Below are 22,025 nucleotides of genomic sequence, written 5' to 3' on the forward strand. Positions count from 1 at the left end.
GGAAGAAATGGAGGTAGTGACAGATTTTATTTTCCTGGGCTCCAAGATCACTACAGATGGGGACTGTAGCCAAGAAATTAAAAGACGCTTGCTCCTAGGGAGGAAAGCCATGGCAAATCTAGACAGCACACTAAAAAGCAGAGACATCACCCTGTCAACAAAAGTGCATATAGTCCAGGCTATGGTCTTCCCAGTTGCAATGCATGGCAGTGAAAGTTGGACCATAAGAAAGGCTGAGCGCCAAAGAATTGAGGCCTTTGAACTATGGTGCTGGAGAAGACTCCTGCGAGTCCCTTGGACTGCAAGATGATCAAACCAGTCAGTCCTAGAGGAGATCAACCCTGACTGCTCTTTAGAAGGCCAGATCCTGAAGTTGAAACTCAAATACTTTGGCCACCTAATGAGAAGGAAGGACTCACTGGAGAAGAGCCTAATGCTGGGAAAGATTGAGGGCAATAGAAGAAGAGGATGACAGAGAATGAGGTGGCTGGATGGAGTCACTGAAGCAGTAGGCATGAGCTTAAATGGACTCTGAAGATGCTACAGGACAGGAAGGCCTGGAGGAATGTTGTCCATAGGGTCGCGATGGGTTGGACACGACTTCGCAGCTAATAACAACATACTCTAGATCAGGGGTGTCAAACTCAATTTCATTGAGGGCCGCATCAGCATTGCGGTTGCCCTCAGGGAGTCAGGTGGGTATGGCCAGGGTGGGCATGGCCTACTGGGTGGGCGTGGCTAGAGTGCATATGGCCTACTTGTTGGGCGTGGCCAGCTCTACATCGTTCGCATCAAGGGTGCCTATGAGGGCCTGGGCAGAAGTGGGACAGATCTGAGGGTCTCTGGCAGAAGGAGGGTCTCTGGGCCAGGGCCAAGGCAGTGGGGGCCGTTCCCTCACTGTTTCCAGGATGGCTTCGCAGGCCACATGAAACCACTTCGCGGGCCGGATCCTTGTGTTTGACATGTCTGTTCTAGATACTTTATAACATATCAAATTATATAATAGTTAATCACAATTATGATGACTTAGAGCAGTTGTAATATAGTCTTTTGATGGCTGAATCTTGTACAATTTCTTTCATGGAACACCAAGGGATCTAGAGATTGAGACAATGATACAAGTGAATCTGGTAGAATCATGTTTTTGTTCTGTTTTTTTGCTTTAAGTGTGAGTGTTGTAATTGGAATTGGAACCAAACCCTGGCTGGGTAGCTGTAACGAAAGTCCAAGGAACTCCTGAACTAGATAAAAAAAACATATGCACTTTGGCATAATATAACATTCCTTACAGCTCATCTGCTTATGTTCATCTGATAATGCTAAGCCCCAAAGTCTGATCTTCTTGGTTGAAACATGTATATGGCATTATGCTGTTTTCTGCTACTTTCACAATAATATCTTTTTATAATGCCATTTCTTCCTCAGTGTACCCAAGATGATACCAGACCAAACAATTTGACCACTTAATAACAGCAATTTTCCTGACAATGCATAGTCTGCACATTAATCTTTAATAAAGTAATGAAGATGAATACAAATGAAGAGCTATAGGTACTCTCAGCTTGCTAAGGCCTCTCTTATATATGTGGCATCTTTGATGGGAAGGATGAAAGAGAATACATAGGGTAAAGATTACCGTAAGTAGAAAGTACTGTATACTGTAGGTCCAGATAGGACAGTTAGGACAGTTCCATCTGTCCTATAGGACAGTTCCATCTGATACCATGATCCAAAACAATTTCTTTAAAATTTCCTTTCAAAACATTTTATTGCTTTGCTGGGAATAACACAGTTTTTTAAAATTTTCTCTATCAAGACTAAGTTATTTGAAATTTCACCTAATATTGTATCAAGTTAATATGAGCCTGGAAATACAATACTATTCTTGCTGTGACAGAATATGTCAGAATATTGCAGATACTCAAAAGCTTGCTTCCAAACTGTTAATTGGATTATTGCTATGGTGAGCATCTAGAAATAGAGCAGACAAGCAATCTATCATATCTATCATTGCTGATGCTGTTTAGCTCTAAAGAATAAAGTGCATTCTCTCACATTGTCTTAATAACATCCTGTTTATGATTAATACTTGCTTTCAGATTCTTCAGTCTGAAATGAAAGTTCTTCTCTCTGTTTTCAGCTGAGTTGCTTGCTATGCTTACCTATTAGTCAAAAAACCTTTAAATAAATATACTCAAAGATGCCAATATCCGAGTTGTCAGTAGTGCCTTTGATACTTCCAGGACTAAGCCTTGTAACTAAAGCAGAAAATCAAGATGTGTGATAAGAAATATGACAAAAGTACTCAAAAAACAAATAATGCATACTTTTAAACTGATGATACATTTTATTGCAAGAGAGACAAAAAGCAAGAGGCGAGCACACTAGGTATCTATTTTTCATATGCTCTTCTGTTTTTCCAATAAATACTAAAGAGCTGATAGATATGTTCTTAATAGCATGGTAGTCCTTTCTTTATGTTAGAATGTTCCCATCCTTAGTTACTAGTATAAAGTCAAGAATTGATCAAGGACATTTGGTAAAGTTTGATCAGTTTTAGCATTTTTTTTTCAGTTCCTTTACCTGCTTGACAATGGATTTGAGTAGCATCTTTACCATCTTCATTTGAAATCTGTTCAAATTCAGAAAAATTGTCAAAGCCAGTTTCTACTTTTTGCAATTTTTCAAATAACTGCTTGCAATTTTCTTTCTCTATCTCACTCAGAAGTTCAATGTTTAGTCCAAAACGTTTTGTGCCTGATAAATTCTCCAAGATATCCAAGATAAAATTGTAGTCTTTGATGTTAGCATTTTGATTCAGCACCACTAGAAATTCACCCAAGAGGCCAAAAGCAAGATCTGTTTGGAAGATGCGGCCCAAGTTTTGGGATCCAAGTTGGAGGAGGAAGAGATAGCGATCTTGATTGTTTTTCATACATCTGCGCCAATCTCTGTAGAACTCTGCAGAAGTCTCAGGCAGGCGTTCCAATTCCTAGAGAATTTTTAAAAATGACAGAATCCCACCACCTAGATATTATTGTACTTTCCAGCTCCACAATTAAGAACTCAGCTTCATTTTTAAAATATTAATTGCATATTATATGGAAACTGAAATTTAAACAGGGCTGGTAGAAACTGATTTTTTTAAAACAAAACAATGGCACAATATATTAATTAATGATGAGCAATCAGAAGTAGAAAGGACTCAAAAGGAGAGAATCAGAATACAAAAGCATCACCTCTTAAAATATATGCTCTCACTGTACATTTTTGAATATAATTTTTGAACAGAACAATAAAAATTAGAAAGATGGATAGGATAGAAAAATAATAATTTCATATTATTATTAGATTTATTCAAATATTGAGAAAACAATCTTCTAGTTCCTAAATAAAATAAAACAGATTTAATTTAAAAAAAAATTCAGTTCATGGACAGAATTGCTCTTACCTGAGGCAAGTCTATCTTACTCTCTTGTTTATGATTTGCTTTAACTGCACAAGAGTTCCACAACACATTTCTGCCACTTCCCATTTTATCCTTTTTCTCCAGAGGTTTCAAATGGGAGGCTAGAACAATATCTCTGCAAACAGAATGGAGGAAGGTTCTAGATATATTTAGATAACCATTTCAGCAACAGCAACTTGGTTTAAAGCTACCAAATACTCATTGTCAGTTATTTGGCTCCCTTCTCTCAGGTATGCAGAAGTTAAAATTGAAGGTGATGGAAGCTGCACTATATTGCTATCATATATCATAGAAATGAATATCTCTGCAGTCTTGTACTACATTTCCTGCACAAGATAAAAGAACTGGACAAGAAAGTCTCCTAGATTGCTTTCTAATGTCTATATTCCATGATTAACATTTAAGTTGCTATTCAATGTGTACTATATCATCCAACATTCTACATACAATGAAATAAACATTAAAGAACTACTAATGTTATGAGACAAGTATTATTCTCCAGTTTTAATAGACCAATAGGCTACTATAAAATAAATGATTTTTTCAGCACTAATAGAACAATGGGAAGGCAGTTGAAGAATAACTGTTAATATGAAAATTAATAGAAAAATTCAGATTTTAAAAATAACCAGACTTATAATACTTATATGTAAGTGTTATTTATTTAATTATTATATGTTTATAAATTTCCTAAATTCAAAGGAAGTTGCCCTCATGGATAATTAAATGTTTTATGCATATTCTGCATCAGAATATGCATAAAATCAATAAAGGAATCTGAAAATCAAGAAACCTGAATTCTTCATAAGATGATACTTTCTGATGCACCGCTCGGAATTTAGCCTTATTTTCTCTCTGGTATTTCTCATCTGTGGCAATAGCTTCTTCCAGCTCTTTCTCCAAAGCATTGAAATCTATCATGCCTTCCACTTTGGAAACCTAAGAAGAACACAGCTACCCAATACGTTAGATATTTAATTTGAAAAACTATGTATCTCTCTCAAATAATTGCATAAGAAAAAAGAATCAGCTTCTTATGAAGCTGGTGAGTCAACATATTCAGTAAAATCAGTCAAAATAAATAGATTGGTAGATTATAAATTTTTTAGAGTCAGTTCAACCATTACATCCTTGCTAGTAGATTCTGACATATAAGAGATTTCCTATTGAATGCACCCTTCTTGTGGGTCATTTTTTTCTCCAGAAACAAAAATTAAAATAAGCAAGAAAATGGTAAGAGAACACCTATCCAACCTTGACAAATATAAATCACCAGGGCTTGACAGATTACATCCCAGAGTTCTGAAGGAGCTGGCAGATGTTATCTCAGAACCATTATACCACATCTTTCAAAAATCCTGGAGCACTGGGGAAGTACCTGAGGATTGGAAAAGAGCTGATGTGGTTCCCATCTTGAAGTAAGGGAAAAAAACGGACCCAGGAAACTACAGACCAATCAGTTTAACATCGATACCTGGGAAAATAGATCTGCGAACAACTAGAAGCAAACGAAGTTATAATTAGTAGCCAGCACAGGTTTGTTAAAAACAGATCATGGCAAACCAATCTTATTTCATTCTTCGACAAAGTGAGTAAACTAATAAATAGACCGGCGAAATACTGTGGAAGTAGCATGGATGGATAGATAGATGGATAGATAGATAACCTTTATTGTCATTTTTTCCTGTGGGCACAATGGCACACATTAAAAATGAAATTTTGTTGATTCCTCTCAAAGTGTACACATACATAACACATTTAAAACATTCTACATATAACATACTTACGACTTCAATAAGACATTTGATAAAGTAGACCACAACCTACACCTTGGTAAGCTAGAAAAAGCTAGAATAGACAACATCACCACCAGATGGATCTGTAGCTGGCTCGCAAACTGTACTCAATGAGTAGTCCTCAATAGCACTACATCCACATGGAGAGAAGTAAGCAGCGAGATACCACAAGGTTCCATCTTAGGCCCAGTACTCTTCAATATCATCATCAATGAAGATAACAGAATTGAAGGGGAACTTATCAAATTTGCAGATGACAGCAAACTGGCAGGAGTAGCCAACTTCCCAGAAGACCTTGACAAACTTGAACAATGGGCCCTATCCAACAAAATGAATTTCAATGTGGAGAAAAGCCAAGTTTTATATTTAGGCAGGAAAAATCAAAGGTACAAGTACAGATTGGGCAAGACCTGGCTTAAAAACAGTAACTGTGAGAGGGACCTTGGAGTCCTAGTGGATGATCACTTAACCATGAGCCAGCAACGTGCAGCAGCAACCAAAAAAGCCAATACAATCCTGGATTGTATAAACAGAGGCATAGAATCAAGATCATGTGAGGTATTACTACCTCTTTATAAAACCCTAATAAGACCACGCCTGGCATATTGCAGCCAATTTTAGTCATCATATCACAAAAAAGAGAGTTTGGGAAAAAAATTCAGAGACGAGCAACTAAAATGATCAAAGGCCTGGAGACTAAAACATACAAAGAACGGCTGCAAGACTTGGGTTTGGCTAGTCTAAAGAAAAGAAGAAATAGGGGAGACATGATAGCAGTAATCCAGTATCTGAGGGGCTGCCACAAGGCAGAGGGGGTCAGGTTGTTCACCAGAGCACCAGAGGGAAGGACGAGAAACAATGGTTGGAAACTGATCAACGAGAGAAGTAACCTGGAATTAAGGAGAAACTTCCTGACAGTGAGGACAATCAACAGCTTGCCTCCAAAAATCGTGCACGCTCCATCGCTGGAGATTTTTAAAAAGAGGCAAGACAGTCACCTGTCTGAGATGGTGTAGGTTCTCCTGTTTGAGCCAGGGGCTGGACTAGAAGACCTCCAAGGTTCTGTTCTATTCTATTCTTGGATCAGGCACTGACGGAAAAGAAGTACGTCAATATAAAATATTAAAAAAGAAAGCAAGAACATATTAACCAACTCTCCCAGAAAATGGTAAACAAGTCGTCCCGAACTAATAAACTTTTGGCCACTCCATACTCAGTGCCGACGGATTCTACAGGTTTATGTTTTATTTTACTATCCCATACATACCGCAAAAACTGTTCTAGATTTCTCTCGCTAACCCGACCGTTACCAAATAGAAGGGAAGATTTTTCCACGTTTGTGGAAACGGGGTTCGACTGTTTCTTTTTTAGCCTGGGCCTCCACTTTCTATAGCAATTAAGCGTCAGTTAGGTTTCCATAACAACTAAAAAACGAAATGGCGAGATGGACCCATAGCGATCGGGGCAGTCTATAATATAAGCCTGAGCGCGGTCAATGCTTATGAAAAATTTCAATTTTTCTACGGCCCGAAAAGAATCCAAACCGAATCTCTAAATCTCTCTCACTTTACAGCATCATACAGAGGGAAAAGTGTGAAAAATCAATCAGGCTGCTAAATGGACAACTTTATCCGGAGGAAATTGAAGGGACTTTTTGTGCCATGGTCGCATTGTGCGCCACCAAGGGGAACGTCTCGAGTAACGCGCGCTTCCTGAGAAGGGAACAAAAAGAGGTAAATGTGTGCGAGCGTTACTATTTCTTGTAAAGCCTTACGATATAAAATAAAATTATTATTTTTAAAGCAATAAACGGCCGCTAGATCGCACAATGTCTTTCAGTAGGCTTTAAAGTACGCGCTTCATATTTTGAATGAACGTGCTGGAATTCGAATAAGCGGATATGGCAACGCTTAGAGATTTGAGAGAACTCTACCTACCGTATGGAAGCTAATGGGAAAACAGATTTAGGGATTTTTTTTTAAAAAAACAAGACTTTACAGTTTCAAATTGTAGAGAATAAATGTCTATACATCTTAGACAAAATTTTATTGAAACATACGTCCCTGTCTTTATTAATTGCAGTACGAAAGAGATTAATATATAATTAATCTTCCTCTGAAATCAAAAGGACTCAACAGTAAAACCACAGGCATTAAGATAGACTAGGTTTGTTGTGGGAAATAAAGCTACAGCTACCATGTGAATTCTGATAAGATGCTGTTTTTTGTTTAACTTATAACAGAAAGCTATCATATTCTAAAACTAGAAGTTGCAACTGACAATTCTAAAAAAGATATTGTTGAATTAGAAAGATTAATACTTAAGAATAATTTTTCTTATTCTGGATAAGGTGAATGCTGTGAAATGAGGGCAATTGTGGCTAAAAGGAGTTGCAAGTTATTGTTGTTAGTGGCAAAGTCGTGTCTGACCCATTGTGACCCCATGGACAACATTCTTCCAGGCCTTCCTGTCCTCTACTATCTTTTGGAGTCCATTTAAGCTCATGCCTGATAATTATACCTGATAATTAAAATCAGGGAGAATTGTGGAAGTTGTTAGGGTTGATGAATAAAAAATACTCTTGGGTTAATACTGACAGAAAGCTAATGAATTGATAGCTTATAGCTGAGAACCTGAAAATAAAATGGAAACTATGAACAAGGAATAAGCTATTTAAAGGAGTAGTATTAAATGCTGATAAAGTATCAAGCTTGCAATAAAATTAAGGTATCAAGATAATAAATTGAAAAGTATCCCAATATGAATCCTGTAAGCAGGGGTAAGGCACATTAAATAAATAGCAAAGCAATCAGATATTAAAGTAATATTTTCAGAAATCAAACTAGCTCTATTTAATTATTTATTTTTATATTCAAGACCCAGCAACATGGATACAGACTTGTATGATGAATTTGGAAATTATATTGGTCCAGAGCTTGATTCTGATGATGATGATGATGAAATGGGTCGTGAATCAAAAGATCTTGATGAGGTATGATTTTATGCTTCTGCTACAAACAATATTCATGCTTAAGATCATCCTTAGTTTTTTATATGCTTCTGTAATTCAGTTTCTGTAATGAACAGATTAAAGATTAAGCTGATATTTTGCAACTCTTGGTCCTGAAAACAGTGAGAGCCTTAATTTTCAGAGTAGCTATCAACTACAGGCTGAGAAAGTACTTTCTTTTTTGGCAGCATTTTACAAACTATCCAATATGCACATACGTTTGCAAGTTATAACTGAATGTAGATATCAGCCCTAAATTCTGTAAGTGGAAGTTTATTATTAACAGTTGGCTGAGGGCAATTTGTTTTGGTTTCAGCCTGATGATGATGATGATGACGATGATATGGGAGACCATGATGAAGACCACCCTGGGATGGATGTAGTGTTGCATGAGGATAAGAAATATTATCCAACAGCTGAGGAGGTATATGGTCCAGAAGTAGAAACTATAGTGCAGGAAGAAGATACACAGCCTCTTACAGGTGAGAAATTTAAATGTTGCAACTGGCATAAAAGAATATTTTTTGCTTCTTTGGGGAGTATTAAAATACACTTTTTAAAAAGAAAAAAACCTAAAAAACCTCCTGATACTAAAGAGACATAAATAGAACTGCTAAGTAAATCTTCCTGGCCTAAAAAACTATATGAAATTCTACCACATGTGAAGCTAGATATCATGGATATCTAGTTAACAATAATAAAGGTTGTTGTATTAACCCATATCGAGATCTGTTTTATATTTATTCTTTTGCACAGAACAGCGTATTTTGATACTGATATATAATGCTATATTTTAGTTCTAATATTAACCCTGATCAAGAGATCTGTTTTGTATTTATTCTTTTGCACAGAACAGTATATATGGATATGATTTGCCATGCTATATTTTACGCCAGATGTTATACATCAGTGAGAACTAAGACAAATATATTGTTCTATCTAATATGCTATTAATTACATTCACTATTTGATATTTGGTAAATATTCCCAGCCTCTTTTTAAGCAAAAAATATACTTTTTATTTGTCAAGCATAAATCAGAAATCCATGGAATTCAATTTAAAATTTGTGGCATGTGAAACGTGCATTATTGAATCTTTTCTCACTGATCACTGAGTTAGAAATGCCTTGTTTTCCCGTTAAAGACAGTATTATTTCAATGCTTTCTTTTCCTACAGAACCTATTATTAAACCAGTGAAGACCAAGAAATTTTCCCTCATGGAGCAAACATTGCCAGTTACTGTATATGAAATGGAGTGAGTAAAACTTTGGATTTGTTTGTTTTCCCTCTTCTTTTCCCTCCAACACTTACTACTGTTTTTGCTTCTTTCTGTTCTGTTCTTTTCTGCACAGCTTCTTCACAAATTGGCCACTGAAAGATTTAGTTGTTACAGTATCCATTTTAATTTGTATTATGTTCTTGTGTTACTGCAGTACTCTTCTAAGCATCAGCCCCTTAATCTGTTTTATGTAATCACGCTTACATTGTTTTAATGTCTATCCTTTATATTGTACTCATTTTTTGTTTACCAATCATCAGTTCTTTGCCATATACTAACTCTTTCCTACTTATCTCAGTATGCAGAACTTACAATCAGCACTGTAGCAGATTTTATTCCCTACTCTCAATGTTTGCTGCAGGAGGCCAGTAATATGAAAGAGAAATGAGGAAATGCAGAATACTGTCAACATAAATTAAGTTAAAATATTAGAAACAGACAAATTTCACTGAACTTTAATTAATATTAATATAGAAAATATCCAGCTGCTCATATTGCTCTCTTCCCATCTCAGTTCATAGGGCAATAATCTTGCTGTGTACATTTTAATATGAGAAAAGCTTCCACTTTGTGAAGAGATTTTGGGGAAACATATCCTTATCACTCCAGTATTGGGGGTTCATTTAAATACACAACTGCAAAATATTGATTCTCAAAAACTGATAAGGCTGTAATGATTTCCATCTCTGACAAGGATGAAGTGGGAAATCAATGCATCTGTAAGGAACTTTTCCTTGGCAGTGATCATCACTAACAATTTTTCCTCTCTTTGATCTTTTTCTCTTAAGTTTTCTTGCAGATTTGATGGACAACTCAGAACTCATCCGGAATGTTACACTTTGTGGACACCTACACCATGGCAAGGTGAGCATCAGTTAAAATGTTCACTCATAGGGTCGGTTAGTTTATTTAATAAAGGTAATAAAGAATCTGTGAAATCATTCTAAGCTTTGTTATTCATCATAGAGTTAAATCTGATGTCTCGGGGTTTTAATTAATTTGAAATGAATTGTGTGTTTTTAAATAATTTAGTAAAAGCTTACATTGCTTTTCATAACATTTTGAATATTATGAAAGCCTTTTTTTAGTAGAAACAGAGAAAGGAAAAGCTCCTTTTTATTAGACAGATAGACCAATGAAGATACTGTAAACTGGTTTCCTGTATTGTTGAACTTAATGGTCTAAATACCTCCTTCCATCTCTTAACGATTATGGGGTTTGAGAACAGCTTTGGACATTAGTGGTATACACATTATGCTTAAATAGAAAAGTCTGAAGAGATTTTAATAGGTTTTAGAAGGGCAGGATATAAATGCAATTAAAATAAAAAAAATAAAAATAAAAAATATACCTCTGAAATATATGGAACAAGAGTATCTAAAGAATATTTGTGTGTGTACCTGTGAATGAGTGAGAAAGAGAGAAAATTGAAAATGATAATCCCAATAATATCTTGACTTTTTTAACACTCCCCGCTCCCATGCTGCTTAGTAGTTCTCCCAGAACATCGGGTCATCTTGTTTCTAATTGTAAAAAGAGCCATTTAACCACATCTTTATATTTCTTGGACAGTGTATTTTAACTAGTTGGCACATTATTTCTTTTTTCCTTTTCTAATGCCTTTAGACTTGTTTTGTGGATTGCCTGATAGAACAGACACATCCTGAGATCAGGAAGCGATATGACCAGGATGTAAGTTCCATGATGCTGTTTCATTTCTTGTGGGAAATAGGTGTATGGTAAAGCATATAAAACATTTTATATATAAAAAGCATATAAAGTATATAAAAGTAATCAGTCGTCCAAGTACATCATTATAATCCAGGCCTTGGGATTTTTGTACCAGAAGTCACGGGTTCAAGTTTATCCTCTGCCATGGAAATTTGATGGTCATTTTGGGCCCTTCTCTCTCACACAGCACAGCTTCACAAGACTGAGACCTCTTACATCAGAGGTCCCCAGCCTTTTTGGTACCAGGGACTGGTTAAATGGAGAGAGGTTTTTCCACAGACCCGAGGGGATGGGTTTTTGTGAGTTGCCTGCATCCCGCTTTGCTTGTTTGTGTGAACTGGTTGCTGGCATGCCATGGCCAGGTACTGGTCCAAGGACCGGGGGTGGGGACCCCTGTCTTATATCACTTATTGAGGATAGATTGGAAAAGCAGAAGTAAAGGAAACAACTTTTACTTAGATATCTGATGAAAATATTCTGCCTCAGTTAATCCAGTGTGAATGATGCTATTTCTATTTTATTTTTTTCAGCTTTGCTATACAGATATTCTATTCACTGAGCAAGAGGTAAGTATATTTAGGTATACATATTGATTTACGGTCTTTTGAAAGTTATATCTGTGATTCTTTTCATCTTACAATAGTGGTGAATGTCTGTAGCTCAGGTGTAAAGGGTGAAGTTGTGTTGTCCGAGCTTGTGGGTTGGTTTCCAAATGTTCCATTACCAGGCTAGGTAACATCTTCTGTGGACTTTAGGGATTCCCTAAACTCCACTGAAGTTGTTACTTAGCCTGGTAATGAAACGTTCATAAAACGAACACACAAACTCGGACAACGAACCTTCACCCTCATCTTTTCCTCTTGCATACTGTTCTGAATTAACTGTTTCATTATATTCCTACTATGTCTTGAGGTATTAAAATACCGTATTTTAGACAATAGATTTTGCTTCAATTCTGGCACAAAAATCTAGAGGAAAAGTTCCAAGTTCTCATAATTTTATTTACCTTGGGGCTCAAGGGTTTTCATGTTCTCAAATACCATACAAGATATCTCTAATTTTATGCTTTAGTGCTATAGTCTCAGACATCAGATTTTTGCTGATTCTCTTGTCATTTCTTCCTATCCACTATACTAAATTGTGATCCTTGGTTTCATATTAAAGAGTTATTTCCATCCCTATCATGATCTTGTTTTCATTTCAGAGGGGTGTTGGGATTAAAAGCACACCAGTGACCATTGTCCTCCCAGACACCAAGGGCAAATCATTTCTTTTCAATATCATGGATACACCTGGTAAGTTGAATCGTCAAGAGTCCTAGAAAACAGCAAAAATTTGGCCTAGTAAGTTTTGACCCTTTTTATTTAAAAAGAAAATATTTTAAAATGGTGGTACATTTGTATATGACACACAACAACCTCAGTTTTTTATACTTAATGACATGCAGTTCTTGACATCTGCATTTATTGAAGTTCTGTATTAAATAAATCAGCCATATTCAAACAAGTCTTAGTAGGCTTCAGTGAAAGCAGCGAAATGACAATTTAAACATCTACATAGAAAACACATAAAGTACAATAAATAAATGAGTACATATAATAAATAATAAAAGTAACTCAAAATTAAATTGGCAAGATTATGAAAATGCTTTCTGAAATAATTTGATTTTTAATCATTTCCTAAAGTTATTAAAGAGAAGGTGAGATTAATTTCTAGTAGAAGGCCATTCCAAAACAATAGGGCTGATACAAAAAAGCAGTGTTGCCGAGTGTTGGTGTTCTTCACTGTTTCCTACAAGAACTGATAGGCCTGGCCAGTTTAATTGGGAGAAGGGAGTCCTGTAGATACACAGGAGCCAAGGCATGCCTTGAAGGTCTTTATAGGTTAATCTCAGCATATTAATTTACACTCAGAAACATAATCAGTTGCAGTGTTTGTGTTACAAATTGCCAGTGTCAGGTATCAATAAGAATGCAAACCACTGCCTTCTGGATCAGTTGTGGTTTCCAAATTTTCTTCCAAGGGCAATCCCATGTAATGTACATTGCAGTAATCCAATCAAATGGAGATTGCTAAATCCTATCACACCAAATGGGTCACTATTGCTGCACTACGCAAAGCCAGGAAAGGTCCCTCAGCTATGGCCTCCATCTGCTCTCCTAGTATAAACAATAAGTCCAAGAGGACTACCATATGATAAATATCAGGCACAAAAAATCAGGACCAAATGTGAAGTTCCAATTAAACTTTTGGAATAAAACTGATTTATTATTAGCCATATCTATGTACAAGAATCTACTCAAGTAATGTTAGCACTATCTTAATGTAAGATGAGGGACAATGGAATTCAAGGCTTAATCTGTTTGTGGCTATATAGAGATTCTAGGTTGATTCTTCTTTTGACTCCTCCAGATTCTGCCACTCCTCTTACAATGGATTTGATATTTCTAAGACAATGCCTATCCATCCAGAGAGAACCCCTTTGTATAAACAGTAACTCCATCTCATTAAAGTTCAACTATAGTCCCATCCAGATCCTTCAAGACTCCAAGCACTGGGACAGGATATTGACAGTCTCCCATATTGCCTGAGCTGGCAATATAAAATTGGGTGCCATCAACATAATTGATGATACTTCACCAGACTATTGGATGACTTCACGTAGTGGCTTCATATAGATGTTAAAATTTTAACATCTTTTAAAATTTATTTATTTTTTTTTATTATTGGATTTCTATACCGCCCTTCTCCCTAGGGACTCAGGGCGGTTCACAGGGCATATATAAATAGGTATACAAAAATTAAAAGAAAATTAAACCATGCCCAAATTAAAATATAACAATAGTGAAATAATAAAACCAATTAAAAAACCCAAATACCCCTTCAGGCCAGACCAGCTAACTCGAACAAGTGGGTCTTCAACCCGCGACGGAAGGATCGGAGGTCTGATGCCATCCGGAGCTCAACCGGCAGTTGGTTCCATAGTGCCGGGGCACCCACAGAGAAGGCCCTCCCCCTGGGGGCCACCAGTCGACATTTCCTGACTGGAGGCACCCTGAGGAGGCCCTCTCTGTGGGCACGCACAGGGCGGAGGGGAGTTGACGCCGGCAGCAGGTGGTCCTCGAGGTATCCCGGACCCATGCCATGTAAGGACTTAAAGATCATAACCAAGACCTTGAACCTCACCCGGAAGACAACTGGTAACCAATGCAGCTCGCGGAGCAAAGGTGTAACATGGGAGTACCGGGAAACTCCCAAGACAACTCTCGCGGCCGCATTCTGTACCAGTTGGAGCCTCCGAGTGGTCTTCAAGGGAAGCCCCATGTAGAGAGCATTACAGTAGTCTAGGCGAGAGGTCACGAGCGCATGAGTGACCGTACATAGGGCATCCCAGTCGAGATAGGGCCGCAACTGGCGCACCAGGCGAACCTGGGCGAAAGCCCCCCTAGTCACGGCTACTATATGGTCTTCCAGGGTAAGTCGTGAATCTAGGAGGACTCCCAAGTTGCGAGCCCTATCCACGGGGGGTAAGAGCTCACCCCCCATAGAAAGGGATGGAACATTTTGAATGTCCCGGGATGCCGGAATGTACAGCCACTCAGTCTTGTCAGGGTTGAGTTGAAGTCTGTTCCTCCCCATCCAGACCCAAACCGCCTCCAGGCAACGGGACATCACAGCGAGGGCATCACTGGGGTGGTTTGGGGTCGAAATGAAAAGTTGGGTATCATCAGCATATTGATGATACCCAACTCCAAAACCACGAATGATCTCACCCAGTGGTTTCATGTAGATGTTGAACAGGAGAGGCGAGAGAACCGACCCCTGAGGAACTCCACAAACGAGAGACCTAGGGGCCGATCTCTGCCCCCCTGCCAACACCGACTGTGAGCGTCCCAGGAGATAGGAGGAGAACCACTGAAGAACTGTGCCTCCCACTCCCAATTCCCTGAGACGCCGCAGCAAGATATCATGGTCGATGGTATCGAAAGCCGCCGAGAGGTCTAATAGGACTAGGACAGAGGAATATCCCCTATCCCGAGCCCTCCAGAGATCATTCACCAGAGCGACCAATGCCGTCTCCGTGCTGTACCCGGGCCTGAAACCCGATTGGTAAGGGTCCAGATAATCCGCTTCCTCCAGGACCAGAGGGAGCTGATGCGCCACCACACTCTCAACAACCTTCGCAAGAAAGCGAAGGTTGGAGACTGGACGAAAGTTGTTCAATACAGCTGGGTCCAAGGCAGGCTTCTTGAGGAGAGGTCTCACCACCGCCTCCTTCAAGACGGTGGGGAAATAACCCTCACTCAAAGAAGCAGATATAACCGCCTGGAGCCAGCCTCGTGTCCTCTCCCTAGCTGCATAAACCAGCCAGGAAGGGCACGGATCCAATAAACATGTGGTGGAGCTCAGCCTCCCCATAATCCTGTCCACTTCATCAGGGGTCACAGAATCAAACTCCTCCCAGATAACATTGACAAGACCGCCCGTGTGCTGATCGCCAGACTCTGCCCAGCTGGAGTCCAAACCGGTCCGAATCCGAGCGATTTTATCCGACAGATTTTGACTAAATTCCTCGGCACGACTCCTGATTAAGAAGGGAGCGAGTCACCCTAAACAGGGCGGCCGGGCGATTATCTGCGGACGCGATGAGGGTGGAGAAGTAATTACACCTCGCCACCCTCATCGCTGCGAGATAAGACCTAATATGGGTTCTTAACCGCAACCGGTCGGATTCAGATCGGCTAGACCTCCAGCAGCTCTCTAGGCCCCGTTTCCGACGCTTCATCTCCCGGAGCTCCGCGGAGAACCATGGAGCTCGCTGGGATCTGTACCGGGTCAGGGGCCGCAAGGGTACAACCCGGTCAAGTGCCTCAGTGGCTGCCCTTTCCCAGGCTTCCACTAAGGCATCCGCCGAGTTGTGAGCAATGGAGGCAGGTGGGGACCCCAGCGCTGCTTGGAATCTATCAGGATCCATTAAGCGTCTGGGGCGGAACCATCTGATTGGCTCCGTACCCCCACGGCGGGGGGTGGCAAAACGGAAGACCATCCACAGGAGGTGATGATCGGTCCATGACAGGGGCATAATAAATGGAGAGCCCCCACCAAGATCATCCAACCACCGTCCAGATAAAAAAATCAGGTCAAGGGTGTGGCCTCCCTCATGAGTTGGTTCAGAAATTACTTGCATCAGGTCCATGGCCGTCATGGAAGCCATGAACTCCCGAGCTAGCTCAGATGAACCTCCCAGGGATGGTAGATTGAAGTCTCCCAAAACTATAAGTTTGGGAAACTCAACCACCAACCCCGAGAGGATATCGAGCAGCTCGGGCAGGGCTGCCGCTGCGCGACTAGGCGAAATGTACACCAGCAGCAAGCCCAACTGCGCCCCAGAACCAAATCTCACAAAGAGAGACTCACACCCGACTATCTGAGGAACGGTGGTCTCCCGCGGACATAAGGTCTCCCTAATAGTCACCGCCACACCCCCACCCCTACCATGAGCTCGTGGCCGATGTAGCACCCGGAAGCCTGGTGGGCAGAGGTCAACCAAAGGGACCCCACCCTCTGGGCCCAACCAAGTCTCCGTGATGCAAGCCAGGTCCGCGTGCTCACCCTCAACTAAATCCCTAACGAAGGGAGCTTTGTTAACCACGGACCTGGCATTCAGGTACACCAGCCGGAGCTCAGGAGGCTGCACATCCTCGCTCCCGGAGCCTCGGGGAAGAAGCAGAGGGTCGGAGCGCCTCACCGCTTGCAAATAGCAGAGACGGCCCTCCCGGTAACGATACGGCCCTCTGTCTATCCACCTGCTGCCATTCCCCGTCGTGGGAATCGGTAATCCCACGACCCGCTCATGAGCCCCGGAGACAACCACACCCCGCTCTCCCCCCGAGCGGTCGGACCCAAGTCTGGCCTGAGCCATGGTTGATTGGCCACCCCCCATAGCCAGACAACCCCTATCTCCCACCCCTCTCCCTAACCCCATAAAAAATTTCGATAAAAATTAATCAGAGGCCTTCTATTAAATTTGTATTGACGGCCCCTGCCCCTGCCCAGCCATCTCTCAGGGTCCCAAAACTCGGGTCCGTCATCGAGGTTAAGAGTTTTTAAGGAGGCGGGTCGCACCCAGGAGAGGGGGGCACCCCTGAGGGCGTACAAGTCCGTGCTGGTGTATTTATTTATTTATTTATTCGTTTTATATACCGCCCTTCTCCCGGAGGACTCAGGGCGGTGTACAGAGCAAAGTAAGTATACAATAAAACAAATAAAACCCCAGATCTACAAATAAAACCCCAAATCTATCAGGCCAGGCCGGCTTGCTGGAATAGATAGGTTTTTAAATCTCGCCGAAAGGTGCGAAGGTCGGGGCCATCCGGATTTCGGCTGGTAAGCGGTTCCAGAGGATTGGCGCACCCACCGAGAATGCTCTCCCCCTGGGGGTCACCAGCCGGCATTCTCTGACCGGTGGCACCCTGAGGAGGCCCTCTCTGTGGGAGCGCACAGGACGGAGGGGTGTTGACGCTGGCAGTAGGTGCTCCCGTAGGTATTCCGGACCCATGCCATGTAGGGCTTTGTATGTCATCACTAGCACCTTGAATTTCACCCGGAAGGCAACTGGAAGCCAGTGCAGCTCACGAAGCAGAGGTGTAATATGGGAGTATCGGGGAGCCCCCAAAAGCGTCTGTGCAGCTGCACTCTGTACCAGCTGAAGCTTCCGAGTGATTCTCAAGGGCAGCCCCATGTAAAGAGCGTTGCAGTAGTCAAGACGAGAGGTCACAAGTGCATGGGTGACTGTACGTAAGGCATCCAGGTCCAGATAGGGTCGTAGCTGGCGCACCAGACGAACCTGAGTGAAAGCCCCCCTAGTCACAGCTCCTATGTGATCTTCTAAGGAGAGCTGTGAATCTAGGAGGACACCCAGGTTGCGAGCCCTATCTACGGGGGGCAGTAACTTGCCCCCAATATTAAGGGATGGAATACTCTGAATGACATGCCGGTATGTACAGCCATTCAGTCTTGTCCGGGTTGAGTTGAAGCCTGTTCCTCCCCATCCATTCCCGGACCGCTTCCAGGCAACGGGACATCACGTCAAGGGCATCACTGATGTGGTTTGGGGTCGAGATGAAAAGCTGGGTGTCATCAGCATACTGATGATAACCCACTCCAAAACCACGGATGATCTCACCTAGCGGCTTCATATAGATGTTAAACAGGAGAGGTGAGAGGACTGACCCCTGAGGAACTCCATAAATGAGAGGCCTCGGGGTCGATCTCTGGTCACCCGCCAACACCCACTGTGAACGTTCCAGGAGGTAGGAGGAGAACCACTGAAGAACAGTGCCTCCCACTCCCAATCTCCTGAGACGCCGAAGTAAGATACCATGGTCGATGGTATCAAAAGCCGCAGAGAGGTCTAATAGGACCAGGACAGAGGAATGACCCCTGTCCCGAGCCCGCCAGAGATCATTCATCAGAGCGACCATTGCCGTCTCCGTGCTGTGTCCGGGCCTGAAACCCGATTGGTACGGGTCTAGATAATCAGTATCTTCTAGGAACAGAGGAAGCTGATGCGCCACTACGCTCTCAACAACCTTCGCAAGAAAGCGAAGGTTGGAGACCGGGAGAAAGTTGTTTAAAACAGCTGGGTCCAGGGAAGGCTTTTTGAGGAGGGGTCTCACCACCGCTTCTTTCAAGGCTGCGGGGAAACTGCCCTCTTTCAATGAAGCAGTTACCACTGCATGGATCCAGCCTCGTGTCCCATCCCGAGCCGAATAAACCAGCCAGGAGGGGCACGGGTCCAATAAGGATGTAGTGGAGCTTAGCTTCCTCATGATCCTTTCTACCTCGTCCAGAGTCACAGGATCGAACTCTTCCCAGATAACATCAACAAGACTGTTCATGTTCTCATTGTCAGACTCTGCCCAGTTGGAATCCAGACTGGTCCGGATCCGAGCGATTTTGTCCAGCAGATGTTGGCAAAATTCCTCAGCACGACTCTGCAAGGGATCCTCCTTCACCTCTAGATTAAGGAGGGAGCGGGTCACCTTAAACAGGGCGGTCGGGCGATTATCTGCGGATGCGATAAGGGCAGCAAAGTAATTAGACCTTGCCCTCCTTAGCGCCGCGAGATAAGACCTCGTAAAGGACCTTAGTCGCGATCGGTCGGATTCGGATCGGCTGGATCTCCAACAGCTCTCTAGGCCCCGTCTCTGCCGTTTCATCTCCCGGAGCTCCGTAGAAAACCATGGAGCCCACTGGGATCTGCAACGGGTCAGGGGCCGCATGGGTACAACTCGGTCAAGAGCCTCAGTCTAGGAAGTCCAGGATAGGCATCCCATTAGTTGTCCATGGGAGGATCGAACATGGAGACAGATATCTGGGTCCCCACCCAACTTCACTGCCACTCAGTTGGGTGCCCCCAGAGACGGGCCGCCCCCCGCCCTCTCACGACGGGTTGCGACTCTTCCTGGGGGTGGACCAGATATCCTCTGGGTAGGCAAACCCCATAGAGCTCGCACCTCTATGGGGCTGCAAATGGAAAAGTCAAGCCACTCTCCCACAGTGGCCGGTACCCAGGTGTGTCCAAAATCCAAGGGGAGAGGGGGGAGGGTAGGCAGGCAGATGATAAGTATGTATGTCCAAGGCAAAAAGGGTAGGCAGGCCAGGATAGTAGGGATGGTCTAAAGTCGCCGTCGTCGCTGCAGAAGCAGTCCAAAGGCGATGCAGGAGCCCCATGTCGTCCTTGCTCCAGTAAGATGACCCACGGTCGTCTTCTTCGCCACCAAAGCGGCCCGAAGACACCGTTGCCGCAAAAGGCGGCCCAAAGCAAGGATAGAGACCACCATCGCCACCGAGATGAATAATAGTCGCCCTCTCCGCCGCCAAAACGGCCCGAGGGCGACACCACCGCCGAAAGCGGCCCAAGGCGGCCTGGGGCAACATGGGAGTCCCACTGCCGGCGAAAGGGGCCAAAAGCCCAAAAAGCACCAAAGCCAGCAGCCGGCCCCCGCAGACGGGGCAACAGTCCCAGAAACGCCGGTGCCGATGGAAACGGCCCAAAAGCAGGCCCCAGAAACGACCCGTCAGCTGTTAAATTCCAAGAGCATCCAAAGCATGCCGCCATCACCGTCGCCGCCAGACTCGGGCCGCCGCCGCCGCCAAGCGCGGTACAAATGTTTGGATTTCACATGATCATAATTTTCAGGCTTCTGGACCAGCGTAAAGAAAATGGTGCTACTACTTTGAGACTTGCATTTACTTTAAAGAATTGATTCCTTAAAATAGTGGCATTTTTTAAAGGCTAGTTCAGTTTTAATGAATGGCAGAGAGTTATTGTGCTTGGACAAAGTTTGAAGATCTTCCAAATTTTTGGTACAGGTGTAGCCCTACTCATTAGCACATGAAGGTACAATAAAGGTGTCCAGGATTTTAAATGTGTTTTTTCCTAAACCTACTTAGGGATATTATAGGTTGTACTTATATGAAGTCTGCAGATATTCTATCACAGAGCTACAAATTTCTGTCTACAAGTTCAAGCCAAGCCCTTTTCAGGTTTACTGATCCAGGGGGACATGTTTCCATGAATTTCTGGACACTGAAAATCAGCACTCTTTTATAATATTTTGATGTCAACAGTATTCTCTGTTTCACTGTGGGATGTAAAAAATGCCTTTGACTTGTAATGTTCAAAGCTTTGAAGCACAGTAGATTGATTTCTCATGTTCTAATTAACCTAATTTCCTAAGCAAAAAAATGTACTGATTTTCTATTTTTTAATTTGAGTTTTTCATTTTTTTTAACTGTTAAAGGCCATGTAAACTTTTCCGATGAGGTCACAGCAGGTCTTCGCATTTCTGATGGCGTGGTACTTTTCATTGATGCAGCTGAGGGGGTAAGTGTGTGTATTCTGTTAGGCTGCGATTTTTTCCATTGGAAAAAGACACACTATTGCAGATAAACAAGTACGGGTAGTCCTTAACTTACAATCTCAAGCCCAAAATTTCTGTTGCTAAGTGAGACATTTGTTAAGTGAGTTTTGCCCCATTTTATGACTTTTTTGCCACAGTTGTTAAGTGGATCATTGTAATTGTTAAGTTAGCAACATGTTTGTTAAGTGAATCGGGCATTTCAGAAGGTGATCATATGACCCCAGGACACCAGCTGTCCTAAGTATGAGTCAGACGTCAAGCATCTGAATTTTTATTACATGACCATGGGAATGCTGTAATGGTGGTAAATGTGAAAAATGGTCACTTTTTCAGTAATGTTGTAACTTTCTATATAAACTGTTGTATATCGAGGACTAGCTGTACACAGATTGTCTAGACAGAAAGGAAGTTCTTTTGTTAAAAATTATAGCCAGCACAGCTATTTCTTTCCAAATTCTGAAAGAAGGATGTTTCCAGCCTAAATGATTATACAAAATGAAAAGGAGATTGTTATTGTTTCAAATATCTACTCAGATCAGGAAAAGAAACATGTTACATTTACAGTTCCCAAACTGTATCACGGTGCACTGGGGCACTCACAAGATTGTAAACTTTCAGCTTGAGATACAATCATTCACAATTTTGAACTAGGGAACTAAGAAAAAATTACTAAGACACTAAGGGTATCTTGAGCCAAGAAAGTCTGAACCATTTGAATTATGTTAATAAAATTTATATGGAATTTTTAAAGTAATCAGGCATTTGAGCCTCAAGATGGTTTCTAAAATCTCTATTCTCACAATTTCAAGG

The 22,025-nt window shown here is 41.8% G+C and overlaps 2 protein-coding genes across 3 annotated transcripts in view; one reads left to right on the forward strand and one right to left on the reverse strand.

Moving 5' to 3' along the window:
• Positions 1–2,333: 2,333 nt before the first annotated feature.
• Positions 2,334–6,666, reverse strand: DNAAF19 (dynein axonemal assembly factor 19). Of its 2 annotated transcripts, none has more exons than XM_081345398.1 (4): positions 6,533–6,666; positions 4,263–4,423; positions 3,452–3,584; positions 2,334–2,992 (listed from the first exon to the last, which is right to left on the reverse strand). In XM_081345398.1, the coding sequence occupies exons 2-4, from the start codon at positions 4,388–4,390 to the stop codon at positions 2,516–2,518; spliced, it is 738 nt and encodes a 245-aa protein (XP_081201524.1). In that variant the 5' UTR covers positions 4,391–4,423; positions 6,533–6,666; the 3' UTR covers positions 2,334–2,515. The 2 variants fall into 2 exon arrangements, with proteins under 2 accessions (XP_081201524.1, XP_081201523.1); XM_081345397.1 differs by having other exon boundaries at positions 4,263–4,408; positions 6,533–6,660.
• A 247-nt stretch (positions 6,667–6,913) lies between these two features.
• The window catches only part of EFTUD2 (elongation factor Tu GTP binding domain containing 2), a 43,950-nt gene continuing 28,838 nt past the window's right edge, over positions 6,914–22,025 (forward strand). Inside the window, exons 1-9 of the mRNA XM_081343242.1 lie at positions 6,914–6,998; positions 8,143–8,257; positions 8,592–8,757; positions 9,453–9,531; positions 10,344–10,419; positions 11,182–11,247; positions 11,817–11,852; positions 12,491–12,581; positions 21,096–21,178. Of these exons, the coding sequence (XP_081199368.1) occupies positions 8,153–8,257; positions 8,592–8,757; positions 9,453–9,531; positions 10,344–10,419; positions 11,182–11,247; positions 11,817–11,852; positions 12,491–12,581; positions 21,096–21,178 (702 nt within the window). The 5' untranslated portion in view covers positions 6,914–6,998; positions 8,143–8,152. The remainder of the gene's footprint in view (positions 6,999–8,142; positions 8,258–8,591; positions 8,758–9,452; positions 9,532–10,343; positions 10,420–11,181; positions 11,248–11,816; positions 11,853–12,490; positions 12,582–21,095; positions 21,179–22,025) is intronic.

This window comes from Vipera berus (assembly GCF_964194415.1).
Source record: "Vipera berus genome assembly, chromosome: Z".
NCBI classification, from domain to species: Eukaryota; Metazoa; Chordata; class Lepidosauria; order Squamata; family Viperidae; genus Vipera; species Vipera berus.

Bases quoted from the DNA above. Each gene is read 5' to 3' on its own strand.
- DNAAF19 (XM_081345398.1), bottom strand. From the start codon at position 4,390: ATGATAGATTTCAATGCTTTGGAGAAAGAGCTGGAAGAAGCTATTGCC. The intron at 3,585-4,262 runs GTTTCTTGATTT...TTCTGTTTGCAG, and splicing joins TCATCTTATGAAGAATTCAG to AGATATTGTTCTAGCCTCCC. The intron at 2,993-3,451 runs GTAAGAGCAATT...AAAATTCTCTAG, and splicing joins GTAAGATAGACTTGCCTCAG to GAATTGGAACGCCTGCCTGA.